This window comes from Hirundo rustica, chromosome 3, assembly GCF_015227805.2.
Source record: "Hirundo rustica isolate bHirRus1 chromosome 3, bHirRus1.pri.v3, whole genome shotgun sequence".
Lineage (NCBI taxonomy): Eukaryota > Metazoa > Chordata > Aves > Passeriformes > Hirundinidae > Hirundo > Hirundo rustica.
In genome coordinates, this window is record NC_053452.1 from 4,288,435 (window position 1) to 4,307,091 (window position 18,657).

Consider the following 18,657-nt stretch of genomic DNA (forward strand, 5'->3'; position numbering starts at 1 on the left):
TGCACCACCTTAATCCTCTTTGCTTTGTGGTGTCACCACTGGCTGCTGGCCCAGACCTGGCTGATGATGCCCGTAACCCTTACTCAGCAGCTCGGCACGATGTAAGAACTGCTCCTAGATCTGGTTTGATGGCACTTACTGCTGAAGGAAGTCACATACTGCATTGCCTGGGCAGCAACCAGCAGAAGTCAGGGACTAAAGAGGTGAGGGCAAAATTCTGCCACAATCTCTGACCTACCTTCCACAGACACTGCAGTTGCCCAGTAAGGCCGCAGACCACAGGCATCTTTCTGTGAATTTGCATGAAAATTATACAGAAAGCCACTAGCAGTATCTGGTTAATGGTGACCATGCTGAAATGTATAGTACATCTCACTATTTAGGGGGCTAAGCTCTTCATCAAATGCAGATTCTCGATGAAGTGTTTAAATCCTGAAGTTCAATGGTGAAACAGTTGCAAGCACCTGTTCAACAAGAGACTGGAATGAGACACAGGTTACTACAGGCACATTCTCACTTCTGAGGAAACCAGAACTAGATCAGGAGGTTCCCTGCCAGATTGTACTGCTGCAGACACAGTAAGATATTATAAAATGAAATGTACCTTCTGCCATGGGAACACATGAGCTAAAAAGTACCCAAAAGGGTGGGAAGTAGAGCTGAAAAGGGGAACAGGGGGTTTAATGTGAATCAAAGTGCTCCAAGCAGCAGAGGAAAAACCAATCTGCTTATGAGCTGCAGTGCAAAACTGTCACAGTCTCTATTCCTGATCATCCTCTTCCCAGTGCAGCCCAGCACCTGCACTGCTGCTGCTTTTGCAGAGCTGACCTTGGAGCCAATGGGTTTGAACCACGAAAATATTATCACGTAAATTAAAAAAAGCTCCTCCCAGCCTGTGGCTTGTATGTGCCAGAGTTTGCACAGAGTTAAAGTGCTTTACTCTCAACCTGCTGCTCTCAACTCTTTTGGAGTATGGTCTTTATCTTCTCCGCATCCAGTATATATATGCAAGATACACATTTCTTTATGGGTGTAAAAAACAGAGAAGCAGGAAGTCATCCCACTTAGAGCATTATTTCACCTCCCGTGTACCTTCAGGTAAGCAATGATGATAGGACCTGCCAGTTTATAACAGCTCTTTATTTTACTGATATTATAAAACATCATCACAGGGTTCACCTGTTTTGCATCATGAGCTTAATTTTCCCTTTTATTATAAATACTAGCAAATTAACTTTATTTTCCATCAGCAATACCATAAAAACTCCATCTAGCTGGACATATTTTTCAGTGATCCCTTGAAGCAAAAATCCCCAAGAATTTGATCTCTATATTGTATATAAATGCAGTTTTATATTTATATATATAATTATATCAAAAGTAATCATTTCTGCATATCACTCTTACTGTGATTTTTCAATTAATAAATTATGTCAGCATTATGAAAATATGGACAGCCATCTAGTTATTTTGCTGCTTTATAAGATATTTAATAATTGAACAGACAACTGCAAAATTACATGAATGCAATGGAAAGTCGTGTACACGTTCATTTAAGAATTCCACATGGACTTTTCTGATTCCAAAACTTTTCCACATTTTAGAAGTCCAGTTAAAAACTTTCAGTAACCTCTTTCTTTGATCACATACACACACGATGTATGTGTATTATACCTTACATACCATATGTAATTCTAGACATATTTATATGCAAATATACGTAGCATACTCTGAATATATATTGTATGTTAATTATAATTATAATTAATTATAATTATACAGAGAGAGCGATACCACAGGTGTGCGTGTATTTAGTCATACAGGTGTATGCATAAATATATATATGGTAAATTTTTCTGATGGGACTGCAGCACACAACGAGAAACCTGTGAGTAGTGTGAGGCTGCTTGGCCTGGCTTTAGGGTGTAATTCACATAGACTTTGAGTTGGCTGAGCTGTTTATCTTTCATTTGGAAAAGGAAAGAACAGGCCTCTAATGGAAAAACAGAAGATGGATAGACTCTTGTATTAACATTATTCTTACACATTCTTAAGTGAAACATGTCCACCATAGAACCTCTGGGTTATGGTTTTTATTTGTTAGATAAATATTTACTTACTGAATGTGTTTCTACTGCCATGCACCGGATCAACCAGGACAACTTTTATTAAAACATCTTAGATTAATACTCTGCATATTAAAAATACATAATAAAATTCTGAAACTAGTCACTGCTAAAATGTGGATCCTGGAAAGATCTGAAATACCTGCTTAAAATTACCATTTGAGCAGGTCCACTGATGGGCTTTAGTGCAAGTGCCTAAATATTTGCAGAATCAGGACCCTTTATTTCTCAAAGGTCAAATTTGGGATCTCACACCTGAGAACATGTAGTGGTTGCTCCCATCAGTAATTCCCACCAGGGAGAACGTTATGTTTTGCAGCAATAGCCAGAGCATACTCTGAGGGTGAGAGAGATGGACTTTAACTCATCAAAGTGGGACTGACTTTAAACAGCAAAGAACAGTGACTGCCAACAAATCTTCCCAAATATACTACATTTTATTTCTCAAGAAGGCCAACTTTGCATTACACTTTAATAACTTCAGCATATTTTTCTCCTTAAATATATCTGTACAACATAATACCAGCAAATATATACCTTTTAAAAAAAATTAAATTAAAAATTGCTTTGGGACTGACACTGTGTGCTTCGACTTTTCCCCACAGCAGTTTAGTGGCAGCTGGAAACCAGGTGGCAACCCAGGTGTCTGTGGTTGGTAATGCTGAAACAGCCTCATTTTACAGTGCTGGAGAACATCTCAGCAGAGAGACCAGCAGATGCACACAAAAGCTGCCAGGAATCCTACAGCTCATGTTCTTACATGTGCTTGTTCTCCCGTAAGATGGTAAATTGATTTAAACTGCCAAAATTGAAAAAAAAAAAAAAACAAACCCAAAAAAACCCCACCACAACACAGGAAAAGAACCCCCAAAACAACCAAACTAAAAAAAAAAAAACAAACCTCCAGCAAAAGTGGGACTTGTGCTTCTAGAAGGCCCTGACCCAGTTTGCAAATCACTTCCCCCTGCCACCCAGCTTCGGCATCGCTTTGCCTTCCTTATTGCATATCTGTTGATCCATCCTGTAGCTGAAGGGTGTACGTAGTGTAACTGTAGTATGAAACAAACATCTCAAAAGAATCGGGTTTCTGCAAATCGGATTGGCGAGTTTTCCTTATTTCTGGATTATTTCTTTTTGTGGGGTCTAATGCTACTTTGGTTGAACCCAACAGAGAAAGTCCCACTGAAGTCAGTGATGCAGAAGGAGCATGTTCAAAGACCTCTCCAGACAACTTCTTTGTGATTCCCTCTCTCACAGTCCTTTTTTTAAATGTGCTCATTATCACCATCTTCCAGCGTTAAAATTCACTCTTTTTTAAATACAAACATTTACCACAGAAATATGAAGGGAAAAGCCATTAACTTCTTTGCAGGTTATTACCTATTTGTATGACACAAAAGAAAAATCATCATTTACAGTCACAAACTATACATAGTATTTGGTGGGAGTACATTTTGTGGTTTAGAGATAAAAAACGGACTGCTTCAGTGGCAATTAAAATAATTATCGACGAGATATAAGACTTCAAAATCAAGAAAGGGCGATAATTTGGCTACAGAGACAATCATTGTAATACGTCTAACACAGAGGTTTGGATAGTAGAACGGTGAGTAGAGGGGTCTGGGGAAGGAAAGACACCGTCATGCAACACAGCACTAGTTCTTGCTCAGTATACTCTTCAGGCTTCTCTCCACCGCTTCATCTAATTCCTCCTCCAGCTCTTCCTTCTTGGACATGGCCAGTTTGGACTGATAATCTTTTACGATTTGGTCTATGTACGGTGCACTCTGAGTCCCGTGCAGCATCAGTGTCCACTCCTTCAGCACGCCCCGCTGGGGCTGGCTGCCGACAAAGCCGATCTCCAGGGCCCAGGTGCCTCGGGGGTCTTCTCCCCAAGTGTGAGTCGTCATGAAAGGCCATTTGTCAAAACCCACCTTGGAGTCATCATCCCTGGGGCGCCGGCTCAGCAAAATGGACTTTGTTCCCATCGGCGAGGTCATGTTGATGTTGAGGTCTCCTCGCCGCGTGGAATTCACAGTTATGACTGCCTGGACGTGCTCGAGGTAGCGGACAAAGTTTTCCTTCCCCTCGCACGCGTCGGTTGTCAGCGTGAGGACCAGTTTGCCACTCGGTGGTATCTTTCTGTGGGCCAGAGAAGATAAGGAAGCAAATTAAAACAGCACAACGTGGCTGATGCTGAAACTACTGGGGTTTAATGCCTCACAGAAAAACACTGTGTTATTTTCCTAATTAATACGCCGTTGCTGTGTATTATTTGGTTTCATATTGTATTTCATTTTTATACTGGGTTTTGTAATGGTTTCTTCTGTACCCTCCTGTTCCCCTGGAAAATTTAACATCCCAAAGTTTGTCCCTGCCCCTTTTCCCCGCCCATTCTCCCACACTGTTCCCTTCCGGGAATGTAATCCAACCCTGTTCCATTCCCACCTTATCCCTGATTGGGTAGTTGTGGGAAGGATGAAGCCAGAAAGCCCTATAAATATGATTGCTTAGATTCTGAGAATGTGAAACCTGTAACTGAGATAGAATTGAAAGTAAGTTTTGATGTTTGAGATGTCCTAGCTGCTGGATGCCTGCGAAAACCACCCCCAATGTATGATTCATCCTCCCCTGAAGTATCAAGTATCTGTAACCCCATTGGCACAAGCCTGTTACAGCCCACCTCGAGACCCCTTATCAGGGGGCTGCGAGAGTGGGCCTGTTTCCTCTTGTCTCTTTGTTCTCTTCTCCTTCGCTCATCTCTCTTGCCTCTTGCATCTTGCTCTTGGAATTTCCTTATCTCTCACTGCCCCCACCTTCCAAGGCCATGCTACAGCTGCGCCTGGCGGCTCCGAGCAAGGCCTCACGTCCCATACAATGAACCCCTTCTTCTAAAACCTAACTTCAGAGATCTCTCGTCTACATTCATCCACACCGTCCTGGAGTCCTCAGCAGCAAGCAGGAGGAGGCATTTCTACAGGTAGTGGCTTGTTCCTGCCTTTAGCCTCTTCCCTGGATATAAGCCGAAGCAACAAGTGGAAAAGGTCTCTTGGCTCCGGGGATTGGGATGGGGCTCCTGACCCAGGCTGGGGCAGGACCACAGAAGAAAGACTGAATAAAGCCCTAATTTCCCCCTGGATCAAGTGCAGACATTCCTTTCCATCAATGAGGTCTTGCTCTCTGCTAAGGGAAAAGTTCCTGGCCACTCCTGGGTTTTTGGGACCCTGAGGAAAAATCTTTCCAACTGTGGTTTGTCGCTCAAGCTAGCCGGAGCGAAAACAGAGCCGGGGCTCCGAGAGAGACAAGCCACAATATACGAAGAACTAAGGAACTAATAACTGCACACTTAGCCAGAAAGTAAATGGTCCCCTTTTAAAAAATCATACCAAAACCTTAATTTGAAAATAATGATGAAATGCACACCTACGCAAAGAGGGAAGTAATGCAATTTTAGAAGCACATACTGCTCTTTAAGGACTAACATTAATGGTTGTCTTATCTATCATTTCTGTATGGATAATTGCATAATAAGGTGCATACTCAGTAAAAGAACTGAGTAGTCAGTCATGAGGGTTTCCTTAAATGACAGCAGCAAATGGCTCTCTGGTGTTGGAGGAACCAACTGCGCAGAATTTCAGTGCAGTCACATTAAGGCCTATGTTCTTGTTCTGCTTTGGAAACCAGCACAAACGTGGGATCCCAGAGCTCATTTGAAAAATACTTTTCTGTGAAGATTTCCATCCTCTCCAGCTCCTGTACACAAGCACATACACCAAGGAAGGAAGCTGCACTTGTTTACTGAGTCGCCAAAGTGCTGCCTGGCCCAGGAGCCAAGGCTGTAAAGCGCCTTCTAAACCCGCTGGGGTCAGGATGCAGCTTCAATTACCCACGGCCTCAGAAACTGGCTGACAAAATACATGGTATTTTATATGGAAAGTGTAAAAATGCTCTACATCTTCACCATCAGTGTTCTGCGAGCAGTATGACATTTTCCTCTGTCTAAAAGAAATAAATGAAACACAAGAATTACAGCAATTATTAAAAAAGAGACCAAGTCACAAAAGACTCCAGTCACCTTGTCATTATCTTGTCTTCCAGTGGCTTCTCCCCGACCTCAGTTGTGCAGCCAAATTGAGAGTCTTTTGAAGAGCATTGACTACCGTGGCAATGAATACCTTCTTTTCAAAAGAAATCTGTACCAGCTTTTTCCCTCTGCTAATGAAATACAGTGTTCTTTAGAGACCAGTGAAAGCATTTCAGTCAAGCCTAGCTTCCAGGAATTCTTTTCTTCTTGAGATGAGCTCCAGATATTACACTTCACTAAGTGGCTCAGGCCAGTCTCCGTTCCCCTTTCATAGGGCATTACCTTCCTGGAAGTACTTGCAGAGCAAAATGTCATTCAGATCCAGATCCTCAAGGCATTTAAACACCTTAAACTGAAAAAACTGTGTTGTTCTGAGTATTATGGAGCAGAAGTTGGTATAACAAACATTGTATAGCTGAAATATTTGGACATCTAACATAATACCATTGAGATACTTATTTTATATGCCAAAGCACAAGAAAAATGCAGTATGTGCAGACAGAGGTGAAGGATCATGATTGCAGGATTTTGCCATGTGCTTGCAGTTTCTCTGCATGGGAAGCCTCAATCTCAACTCAGTCTGAATTCATGTTGTCCCACAGCCCTTTCACACAGTGGACAAAGCTTTGCCAAACACTGCTTCATTCCCAGAGATGTGATAAGTGTTTTATCTCCCCCAGTTAATGAGGAGGGACATCACAGTGTGAGTTTTCTCATTGTCAAGACTAAAACCCAAAAGAACAAAAGCAATGTGTTCCCACTACATCTGCTCTGCAGAAGGCTTGACAGCTGCAAAAAGCTTTTCTCTCCACCTTCTCAAATACTTGAGTGCAGAAGTACTCTCAGGTCTCTAAAAACATGTGAAAAGGCTTGCTCTATTTCCCCCTCTTGTATTAATTAGGATCTAATAGTGTCTGTTTCACTAGACTATTTATTTTAAGTCCAGGTGAATTTTCCCAAAGAAACAGAAAGAACCAGGAGTGGTGGAAAAAGCCTGACACAAAGGAGCAGAAGAGAAGATGGATTTTCCACAGCCTTACCAAGTGCCACTGCCCAGTTTATGTGTGTGTGTGTGTACATATAGTGTATCCATGGCATAGTACCCAGGGGGAGATTTTATATAATATATCCACTTTTTCATGAGTAGCACCTAGTGAGAGATGAGCAGGGGGAGCTCCTGTGTGCTCCTGTTCCTCAGCTAATAGATTTAAAACTTTAAGGTCTTATAACTTTGTATCTCCCTAAACCAGCCAGAACAACTGTCAGGAGAAGTCCCTATTGCTAACAAATGTTTCTATTTTAAATACTGATTGCTTTCAGCACACAGTATATTATGTCTGGTAATTATTTCCTGGCCTTTTGCTTAATTGACAATGCTGCTCTGAAACACACCTCCCTATCAGCTACTCACCTTCATAAAGCTATACTAAATACGTATTTTATGTGTACAAATATCTATACTTAAATAAAAATATGGAGAATATATATATAGAAAGTGTTGCTTCAGCAAACTGAAAGAATGACCCAATTATCCACAGCAGAATTGCAGAGTAGAAGCACACAGTTTTCATTTCCAAGAAATCTCTGGAGATGCTGGGACTTAGCTAGTTTGTTTTTTTATACAGTGCAATTCAAAAAATGTACATGTTGCACTTCCTAACGCTTATTATCTCTTGTCAGTGACATTTTCATTGGGGAATGCAAATATTACAGCAGTGCTGTTAATATATAGATGTGTCAGACAATTAACAGGGGGGCACCCTTACAGCCTACAGAAAGAAGTGTTCTCTCCTCCTCTAGGATGATCCCCATTTCAATAAATGGAGCTTCCCTAAGATAAATGAGATTATTTGTCTTCAATTAATTATTAATAAACTAGAGATATTTTAAAACTAGCTTCGGCATTCTCATTTGGTTTTTTTTACCTGTGAGTATGCTTATGACAAATAAACTAAAACTCAGAGCTCAGCTTTTATTCCTTGAGTCATCCAAATTCAATTTGCAAGGCTGGGGAAAAACTCACTCTTTGCCTGAGTGAGCTATGTGCCAGGGTGGCATCCTGGTTTGTTTTCTTTTTCCAACAGAATAATGTTGCCTTCAAAAATGTCTCTGAAAAGTCAAATTTCAAATGGTATAGATATAATTTAGGCCATTATTAGGTTAGAATTTCAATTACTTAAATTAAACTAAAGCTGTTGTAGTCAATTAGTATTAATTCATTCACTTGTTGACTCATTCACTTTTGCACATAAAGGTAAATCAGAAAATCATCTGACCACCTACCCTGTAATTAGAGATTTGAAGAGCTTAAAACAAGCACAGTTAAATGCTGTAGTGTTCAAATTGTATCACTGGTACCTGTAGATGATTGCTTCAGTCTTCTGGAGATAAAATTTTCTGCTGAAGAATCTCACAACGAGATATCACCTGGCTGATGGATATTTAATGTGGCAGCAGTTTATGTAACTTACAGTGCTAGTCTCCCAGAATTTTTATTTGGGGATAGGCTTTTTATTCACAGAAACTTTAGCACAAACATTTCTGTGAGTGCCCAGGGGAATCGGATGTTGTTATTAACACTACTGGCACTAGCAGTGAGGATACAGATGCGCTATGGACTGCTCCAGCAAGCCAGGAACCGAAAGATCATATAGTTTCATCAAGCATTGTTTGATAAAAAGCGTTTATCAGCTTGTTATTGGTAATGTTAGGGTTTCTTAGGAAAAAAAGCCAAACAAAACTTCATTAAGTTTCTGTAACTGTCAATGTAATTGTACGCCTGCAGTCTCCCAGATGCCTGGAAGAAGCCAAACACATCCACTAGGACTATCCACTTACTCAGGTTCCTGTATTGACCCTCCAACACAATGGAATCTCTCAGGGACAGTCTTCCAGTCTTTTGCCATCTTAACCATTGCTCCTGCATCGAGGACACCGTAGCCAAACAAGTGGTTGAACTCCAGCCCAACGCCATTCCTGCGCCACCTGTGAACCTCATCGTGAAGCTGGTTCCTCTTGGAGGTGAGCACTGTCAGATGCTGCATGTCTCTCCACGTCAGATGCAAACTATAAAAAAAGCAACATGAGGAACAAAACATTATTTCCAAGCAGACATTGAAGAGAAACTGTGTTTGAGCAAGGCTTTGGGTAAAATTTGCTTCTATGAATATCACTGAAATTGTAACTGCACGTGTCTCAATAATAAAGCTTCTATTGATCTCAGTGGGAACAAAAATAGGTTTGAATTATATAGCACTTTTCCAAATACGTTCTCCAAAACTGCAAAATCCTTTCTGATTAAAAATAACTTCCTTTAACTAGACATTACAGATCCAACATGCAAATTTTAAACTAATAAAATGAGTGAGATATTATACCAGATCCTGAGAGAAATACAAAAAAATTCAAACAATAAAAAAATTTCACCTAGCTTTCCTCTCAGATCTTGCCCCCTTTTTCTTGACTGCTTCTTCTGCTTTTCCCATGGAACTTCCAAGTTCCACCCTGAGAAGTCTATTGGGTGTTAGTAATGTCAGGATTCTGTGAATACGGATACAGGGGCCGTGGGTGGCTGCAGCTTTGCAGTATAAGGTATGGCAGAGGTTTTCCACCCGTGTTCTATTAGCATGAATGGATGCAGTCAAGTAATGTCTGCCCAGTTGCAATGGTTACTTTTCATCATCCTCTCTTGTGTTCCTAGATGTACAGTGATTATGATAACAGGAAGGGCACTTGCTATTCTAAAAAGCTTCAGAACCGACATTCTAATTCTACATAACTAAAGCTATTCCAGTTGTTCTATGATGAACTCTTTCAACATCACAATATGTTTGATTCAAACCATCAGCCTAAAAGGAACTGCTTTTCAGCTTTCTGTGCCCCAAGTAATAAGCATGTGTGCGTGCTGAATGTACTCCAGAATAGCCAATTACTGTCGTTCCCCCAAGGTGACACGAGAGAGCTGAAAAGAAGATATCACTTGCATCATTCTTATGAAATCTTTAAGAGCTTGCTTAAAAGTACAGCTTAAAGCTGTACTTTCTATTTCACAGATTGGTCTGATTTGAGAGACATTGTCAGCCCCATATTGTGTATGAGCTGACAGACATCATGCAGGCAAGAACGGGCTTCATGGGAGATTGTCAGTGATTCCCAGGAAGGCTCATCCAGGATAGTACTGCACAATGCAATTCAATACAGCCAGAAGGATATAGAAGACACTGACAGTCCCTTCTCTCTCCTGCTGCCTTCTCAGCAAAGCCTAGAAATTCTAGCGCAAGCCGGGGGTATTAAGTCTAATTCCTATTCATGATAATTTAGGCAGAGTAATTCCAGTCCTTATGGGTAGCTCAAATGAAGAAGAATGATAATTATTACTGAGATATTTAGGTTCCAGTCCAGTTTAAACATTCAGTGGTCAGAAAATTCATTAAACATTTCCATTTTTATGGCCATATTAATATTTTACCTAGTGCTGTCCCACTGAATGAATTTGACAGTAGAAGGAATGATCATCCAAAGCTAAACATTTGGCATGTGTTTTGCATGTATAAAACCTGAAAAAATGAGACTTGGACCAAGTCATGTTCTGAGCACGACAATCATTGCTCTGCTAATGTAAACTTGGCCTCCTCTCACAAATCTTCATTACTCTGCACTGTTGAAGGAAACTATGCACACAGTACTCACTTCATGCCATCGTTACAGAAACTGAAGCTCTGTAACTAAGCAAATGTTGCCTGAGTTCATAAAAAAACTTAACATTAAGTAAAAAGGTGGTATAAGTTATTGTAAGGAAAACTTTTTCTAATCAGTAGAGAAGAAGATAATGATTCCAAGATACATAAAAGGTTCCAGTGTCAGGAATACCACAGAGATGGTAAATAGACAATGGATATTTATTCCTTCAATTAACAATTAACAGCAATTAACAGCACAGAAGCAAGCTACCAGCAATGGGTTAAGAAAACAAAGAAAACGTTCCACACCACCACTGCCAAAAAAATATTGAGGAACTGATTATTACTGGATGGCCTAGATGCCAAATGCAGACAATTTGAAAAAGAGTTAGGCAGCCTCAAGGAAGATCAGTCTGCCTGTGGCTATTAAACAGAACACCCACTGCTGTCTCTACAAACCACGGATCGACAAAGCTCTTGTTGAAAGATCACTCTTAATCCCCATTCTTTGTCCTCTTCCCAAGCATCTGTCATTGCAGACAGTACCCTGGCACAAGAGGAACTCCTGTCTCATACTACACGGTCATTCCTCTGTTTTGGTCGGCTGAGTGGTTCACACAGGACATGTGGAGAAATTAAATAATCTCTTCCTCCAAACAGTGCTAGAGAAGTCTAATCCCTGGATGCAGAGGATGGGGAGGACACAGAGAGAGCCAGCCAGCCAATATACATCTGCCACGAGACTTTGGCAAGGCTGTTGCTCCGTCTGCAAGTCGCCACGCCCGTCACTGCTGCACGAGGTGGCTTTTGAGCTGGTTATTGCAGCCTCGTGCCACAGCCAGCCAACTGAAATGATGAACACCATTAAACAAACCACAGGCCCTGTCCTCTCCAGAGCTCATGAGGAATTTCTCAGCAGCATACTTAGCCTCCAGGGCCAGGGCGAACACTCCGGCTGCTTCAGGGGCAGCTGCAGACGTGCCAGAATGACGCAGGGTGCAGTTACCGTACAAATCTGTTGTAGCCTGCAATGACATTAGATGTAATTAATGAAACCAGCTATCCCATTTTCGTTGCAGCTACAGACTCAGAAAAACACAGAAAGTGGAGTTTGTGCCCTTGCTCTTTAATTGTGTTTGTGCCCACGATCTGTTTTCTTTTTCGGAAGAGCGTATCAATTTAAAACCACAGTGAGACACATTTAGAGCATAAATGAAAGAGCAAGTCATCAGGTAGTAAACCAGTGCTCATTATCACTTAGAACCCATCTATTTCTTACAAACACAGTTTAACCAAAGGCCTTAAATTGCTTTCTGATTATCAAGAAAGATTTGAAACTAGAATTGTTAACACTATTGAGCTTTTCAACATTTGTCCAGCTCTGAGACCAGCAGCGGCACCAGATTGCTGTCTTCTGTGCAGATTAGTCACTAGCAGAGACCAGAAAAAAACCTTAGAAATGCATTTTATGGCAATAATTACAAAGATCATTTTGGTTGGTATCATCACAGAGCTGATGTGAAGATAGAAACCGGTGTTCTGTCCTCTACTGCACATGGATATTTAGGGTGTGTCTTGGGGGTCTGAGACAGGGCCATGGAAAATGTACAACAGCTTTTGGCAAAAACTAACCTTGAGTGAGCACACCTGCATTTTCCAATCTGTAACTGAACTAAGCCCTGGCAAGTCTGAAGTGCTGTAGAGCTGAAGAGCAGTGATCACCACGGTGGAAGAGAATCCCAAATACAATTGAGCAGAACCTGCCTGTTTTCCAGCTGTAGGTGTGGCCCTGCAGCAACAGCAGGCTCTGGTGATCTGAACCCCCATATGTCCTCTGTGGGTGAATAAATGTCATTCTGCCCTGTGCTGCTTGTACAGCAGAAGTCTGCCAGTACAAGTAAATACAATCTCAGATGTTAACTTAGATTTTTACAGAGACCTCCTGTCACACCATCCTCCAAAAAGAGGACAACTGAACTTCTGAATCTGGTTTCTGATAGAGGAAAGCACCAACTTTCCTTTGAAGCGCTAAAAGATCATTGCTGTTCTCAGTATAAATCCCACATCTTCTCAGCTGACAGTTTTGGCCCCATCACATACCGCAAATGAGAAAATACTCATCTGAACGAAGAACCATCTGCTGCTCCAAAGCACACACAGTTGCAATAGGTCATGCACACAGACATGCATCATGGACAGAGACAATAAAAACAGCACAACAGTACGAGGACTCACCACGCCAGCCTCTGGATTTCTCTTCCTGCCGTTACTGAAGGTGGAAGCTAAGGTTGAGGAGCAGCTTTCATCATAGAGAGCCGTCCGTCCATCGTTTATGGCAGAATTGATGGAGATCGTCCACATGCTCGATGCATAACCATCGCAGTTACAGTCGTCATAGCTGCCTCCATCTCCAGAGGCCCAGACATAGATGCTGCCTTTTCCACCCCGGCCCTGTGAAAATCGACCCTCTGGAGTCAAACAGCAAACAGGAGATAGCAGCAACCTCAAACTGCTGAAGTGCTCAGGCCTGAACAACAGGCCCCAGCCAAAGCTGACTCAGATAAATCCTGAAAATCACGTGATAGATACTGTCTGTGTTAGCCATTTAACAAAAGAACCTTGCACACAGACTGACTAAACTGCTTTAATGCGAAATCAGCTGCTATAGGAACTTTCACGTGACCTTGTGTAATTATCGGCAAGATATGTTAATAAATGTATCCTTTCAAGAAACCTTCCCAACTGACATCACCAGATGCTTATTTGCAAGAAAACCCTATCCCCACTGTGGCCGGGGCTGTGGCCAAGCCCTGGTCCTGGTTGGTCGGGAATTGTGTTATAAAAGCTGGAACTCCCCATTTGCAGCAGCTTTGGAGACCTCACTTAGGAGTGAATGCCCTTCCAGGACCACCCAATTCCCTGGAAAGTTCTCCACATCACCACTGCAACAAAACCAGCCACTGTGGGTTCTGGATGATGGTAAAGTATTTAGGTAATTGGTGATGCATCTTTCTCAACCACTATTCTCTCTCTCTCTCATTTAGTGCATTATCTTGCTTATTTTGTTCGCTGCTGAAGCCAAGTGCATAGTAAGCTCATTGTTTTATTAAGAGTAGCATTTTGCCTCTGTGTTGCCCTAGTATTAGCAGTAAAATAAGACCATTCTTTATTGGTGTCTGTCCTTTAAATTTCCCCCATCAACTGGCAAAACAACTTGCACATCTAACTGTAAAGCTGAGTATCTATAAAGGAGAAAACTGGTACGAACAAAACATACATGAAGCTTCAGCTGAAATGCACAGACCTCTGCAGGTTATTAAATCCAGGTAACTGGCAGCCAAAGCCAGTTCTGCAACCTTGTGTACACAGAGCATTTCCATTTATCTCCTGGTTTGCTTCTGTGGCAGATGCTCCTGAAGGCTCCTGTGGCAGATGCTAAGACATCTAAGACATTTTATGGATTCATTAGCATTTATGTCATGGTCTAAGTGCCGTGAGGAAAAGCGTTCTTTTAAAACAGATATAGGTCATCTCACAGGCTGGGTTTGTAAGAACCACCTAGGTTCAGACAACTGCTAAAAATCTCTACCAGCACATTTTTCTCTCAATAAATTTCTTTTTCCAAAGATATGATTGGTCCAGAGCTGTTTTTCTGACAAACCAGCTTCTACTTCTAAGGAGAAGATAAATTTATGAGGCCATACAAATAATCTACAGAAAAACAGCCCAGCTATTATGCTGAGATTGACAGGAGTGACTGAGGCAGAAGGGGCACTACAAAGGCTTCCCATTAATTTAAGGAGAAAAATCCATACCCTCTCCCCAACTTCCAGATAGGCAGGTAGTGGGAAGGGATCAACTCAGCTCCTTCTAATTCCATGGTCAGAAAGAGGTAGGAGCTGCCTGAAAGAGAGTCAGACCTGAGAACTTCAGCTCTCAGGGTGAGATCAGTGCTATGGAACTCAAAGTTCAGATCTCCAACTGATTCCAGCACAGCCACCATTTCTCTCACTGTGTTTACTTCAAGTAATTCAACATTTACTTCCAAGAGCACCAGAAGTCTTCAAGGCTGGAATTTAACACACTGCTTGGATGTACTGAGCAAAAGACTAAAAAAATTCTTCTGGTCTTCTCACTGCCCAGCATGAAATGGAAGTTCATGAATATACAAACTTAGTAACCTGCAGTGGCATTTTAATAGGGAACCTTTTCAGTCAGGATTTTAAATCAAATCTGAGTTTCCCAGCAGTAGCTTCTATTTTTCACTGCACCCCACTGAACAGAGCAACCTCATTATTTCAAGCACGTTGGTGAGTTGCATTATAATCCACTGAATTGCACAGCAGGACTGCTGACACTGGGATATGTAACGTCTCAGGACACAGATTTTCATAATAAAGATAATGACTATGAAAAAGCTCACTGAAATCCATCTAAGAACTTCCACAAAGACCTGGTATCATTCGAATTTTAAGGGAGGATGATACTGTTGCAAAAATATATTCTGTTAAGAACAAAATAATTCTAGCAATTTATTGTAAAAAAATAAAATAAAAATCAGTAAAACCAGACCAGTTACGCCTTTTTTATCTTTGACCTTTTCCATATCCCACCTTGTGCTCTGACTGCTTTAGTTTACAGGGCCCAAACCTGGTCTTTGGACTGCCTTCAGAGGCTGCATCCCACTCTTGCCACCAACATGCCCACCTATACCACCACACCACTTTGCAACCCTCTACCCGCTCTGGACAGCTTCTGTCCCAAAAAAGCAGGTGGCTGCTGGTGGCAGGAATAGGATGCTTGTCATGTAGGGAGCCGTTCTTCAACAATCTCCCTTCTTGTCATTTGAAAGGGATGGGTTTTATGCATGCAATTACTGTAACTTGAGAATGGCCTCAGGATGTCACTTGTACGGGAATCACATCCACAAGTGGGTCTTAGTGTTTAAAACCTGTAATTAATCTCTTAATACTCTGATTTCAATTGCCTTCCCTTCCTAGCCAGGACTGGAAAGATGAGCAAACAGTGCTGGAACAAACTGCCAGCAGCCCAACTGCATTATTTGCAATGATGCTTAGGACTGGTTGCTCGTACGTCCCACAAGCCAGACCCCACAGTGGGACAGCTTGCACAGGCAAACTCTCTGGTGGCTGTTCTCAGGCATCATGTCATTCATCAGGAAGAAACATACAGCTTCAGAAGAAGTGGATTTTCAATGCTCTGGATGGCAGTAGTAGTAAAACTGATCTAGTCCTGATCCAGTGGGATCTAATCCCCTGCTCATGGCATGGCAGGGGGTTAGAACTAGATGGCCTTTAAGGTCCCGTCCTGCTTAAACCACTCTATGATTGTATGATAAGCCAGAAAAAAAAAATAAAATCAGTTGGGTTAACTAAACATCAAGACTTAAAGTGAACTGAAAGCTCCTCTTTGCATCTCAACCTTACGTGAACTTAAAAAATGTTACTAGTGTGACTCAAGCTGCTGCACATTTGGACCAAAAACGGGGCTGAGGAAGGCAGTAGTGACGTCCACTATAACCAGCAGAGGGAGCCTGAAGGAAGAGTCAGGAAGAATTAAATTATTATTAAAGAATTAAGGACCCCAGCAAGATTGTAAGACACAAGTTTGAGGAGAATCTTTCTTCTAGAATGTGTATTCCACCTTGTGGAAGTGGTGCACCAAGAGGGATCCTTATTAAAATACCGAGGTAAAAAACCCTTATCCCTTAACCATGCCTGGCTCTCAATTTTTAAGACCACGAAAAGGCATCAGGACACCAGGAGGCAGACTGGAGTGGGGAAAAAAGAGGAAAAAAAAAAAAAAAAGCAGCACCTGACTGTGAGGAGGTATTTTTTTTAGGTGCAGTGAAAAGCTGTTCCAGGATAAGGATAGACAAATGGTTTGCTGATGTTTACGGACTGTTTCATTTCTACGGTAGCAAATGCAAATGGAGCACATTGGAGAAAAATGAGAAAAAATTACAGAACTGAAAACTGCTTTCTGTAACAAATTCAAAGCACACGTTGTTTTATAAGCATCTTTCTTTCTGCTTGACATGTGATAGCTATTTTGTAATTCTTTCTCCTAGGAAAATAGAGGTGTTTCAAGCACATTCTATATCATTTAATGGCAATTTGTGTGCCTGCTACAGCAAGAGATAAACTGGTTTTCCTGGGAAAGCAGAAGAAATTCTACAGTTTCTTCTCATCTTTTTCAGGGGTCCTACTGACTTATGAACAGGACACAGTTTCTGGCCTCTATTAATTTTGACTACAATTTCCTCTGTAAAGAGGATTCCTTTCTCTTCACGACTGAATTATTCGAAAATCCTTACATGTTTTGTAATTAAAACCCGCATCCTTCACTAATGATTGTTAATTATTGCAGAAAGTATAGTCTGCAGCCTGGAAGGTAAAATGAAATCACCATCGTATTCCCTGGCTGGGACACTCCAAGGCAAGGACAGACTGGAAGAGCTCTGGGATCATTTTTCTGCTGTCACGAGCTGTCGGGGAGGGTCTTGGGCTCCCAAAACCTCCCTCCAGGAGATTACACAGAGACCTTGCTCTGCCTTGGTGTCCCCAGTTTTCCTGTTCACCAGCAATCTGGCCATGCAGTGTAAGCCAGCTGGAGGCAGTGAGTCCTTGGCATCCCTGAACTGCTGCCCATTTTTTTGTACTGCCGGGGCTTTCTGCAGCCTGCCTGCATGTTCCTGCATCCCTGACATCCCTCGCTCTCCTGGCTCCTCCAGCTGCCAGGATGATTTGCCTACAGCAATCTGGTAGCCGCTGACTTCTTGGATCCCTTTGCTCCTTCCCTATACTGATAATTTGGGCGCTGTTAAAAATGTAAAGCAAAATCTAGGCTGGAACACATTCCTGACAGCCAGCCAAGCAATCTTGATTTAACCTAGAGAAACCTAAGAGAAAGTCTAAGCAGGAGACACATTTGGATTGCCAAAGTTTGCCACCACACAGGTTCAGGGGGACAGCTGCGTTGTTTACTCTGCTTTTCTCCTACATCCAGCTCCTTCTGAAAGCCTGGAGATGCTGAACTGTAACTCTGGAAAAGCCCAGCACAGCCACAAGCCAGGAAGTTCAGCTCAGAAGAAACAGCAATGGGGTTATCCTCTCAAATTCACCACTGATGAAGGCCCTGTCCTTTCCCTGCTGGCCTCTCTAACCAATCTGTTCAGCAGTGGAAGGGGAAAGGCTGTTTTGGGAGGAACAAGAGCTCCGTTCAGCACTTGGCTACTGTGCAGGTGACAGCTGTCCCTTGGAACCACATTTCAGCCATGCTTCTCCTTCACATCCTCCCTTTCACATTTTGCTGTCTTTAATAACTCTGTCCAGTTTATCCTAGCAGATTTCTGAAACCATTTGGGTCAAGCAATAACCACCAAACTCCGAAAGACCGCTGCATATGAGACTCTCAAGAAACCTAAGCCATATAATTTGTTAGCCCTAGTAAAAGGCTTTCGGTAACTTATTTTAGAATTGGTCACAGAAGAGTACTGAACTCACATCCACCAACCCACAATTAATTGCATAATTGTTAATACCTCCTTTGGCTAAAAATAATGCTTGAGCTATTTTCTACATCGAAATTGCTGTTCAAATTGGATTAACTTCTCTCAGCCAAGGGAAATGAATGTAAAATTATACTTTTGGTGAAGAGAGGCAGTGTTAGGTTTCAGTGAGGGCTCAGCCTAGCAGGGAAGTGAGGAGGGAACTTTGAAAATGCTGAGGCAAAAGTCTTTTAATTA

The 18,657-nt window shown here is 41.9% G+C and overlaps 1 protein-coding gene across 2 annotated transcripts in view; it reads right to left on the reverse strand.

Annotated features, from left to right (window-relative positions):
• Positions 1–1,125: 1,125 nt before the first annotated feature.
• The window catches only part of PCSK2 (proprotein convertase subtilisin/kexin type 2), a 102,239-nt gene continuing 84,707 nt past the window's right edge, over positions 1,126–18,657 (reverse strand). For both annotated transcript variants that reach the window (XM_040059104.2, XM_040059102.2), the window contains 4 exons: positions 13,125–13,340; positions 11,814–11,914; positions 9,049–9,276; positions 1,126–4,268 (listed from right to left, as the gene is read on the reverse strand). In XM_040059104.2, coding sequence (XP_039915038.1) covers positions 3,782–4,268; positions 9,049–9,276; positions 11,814–11,914; positions 13,125–13,340 — 1,032 coding nt within the window. In that variant the 3' untranslated portion in view covers positions 1,126–3,781. The remainder of the gene's footprint in view (positions 4,269–9,048; positions 9,277–11,813; positions 11,915–13,124; positions 13,341–18,657) is intronic.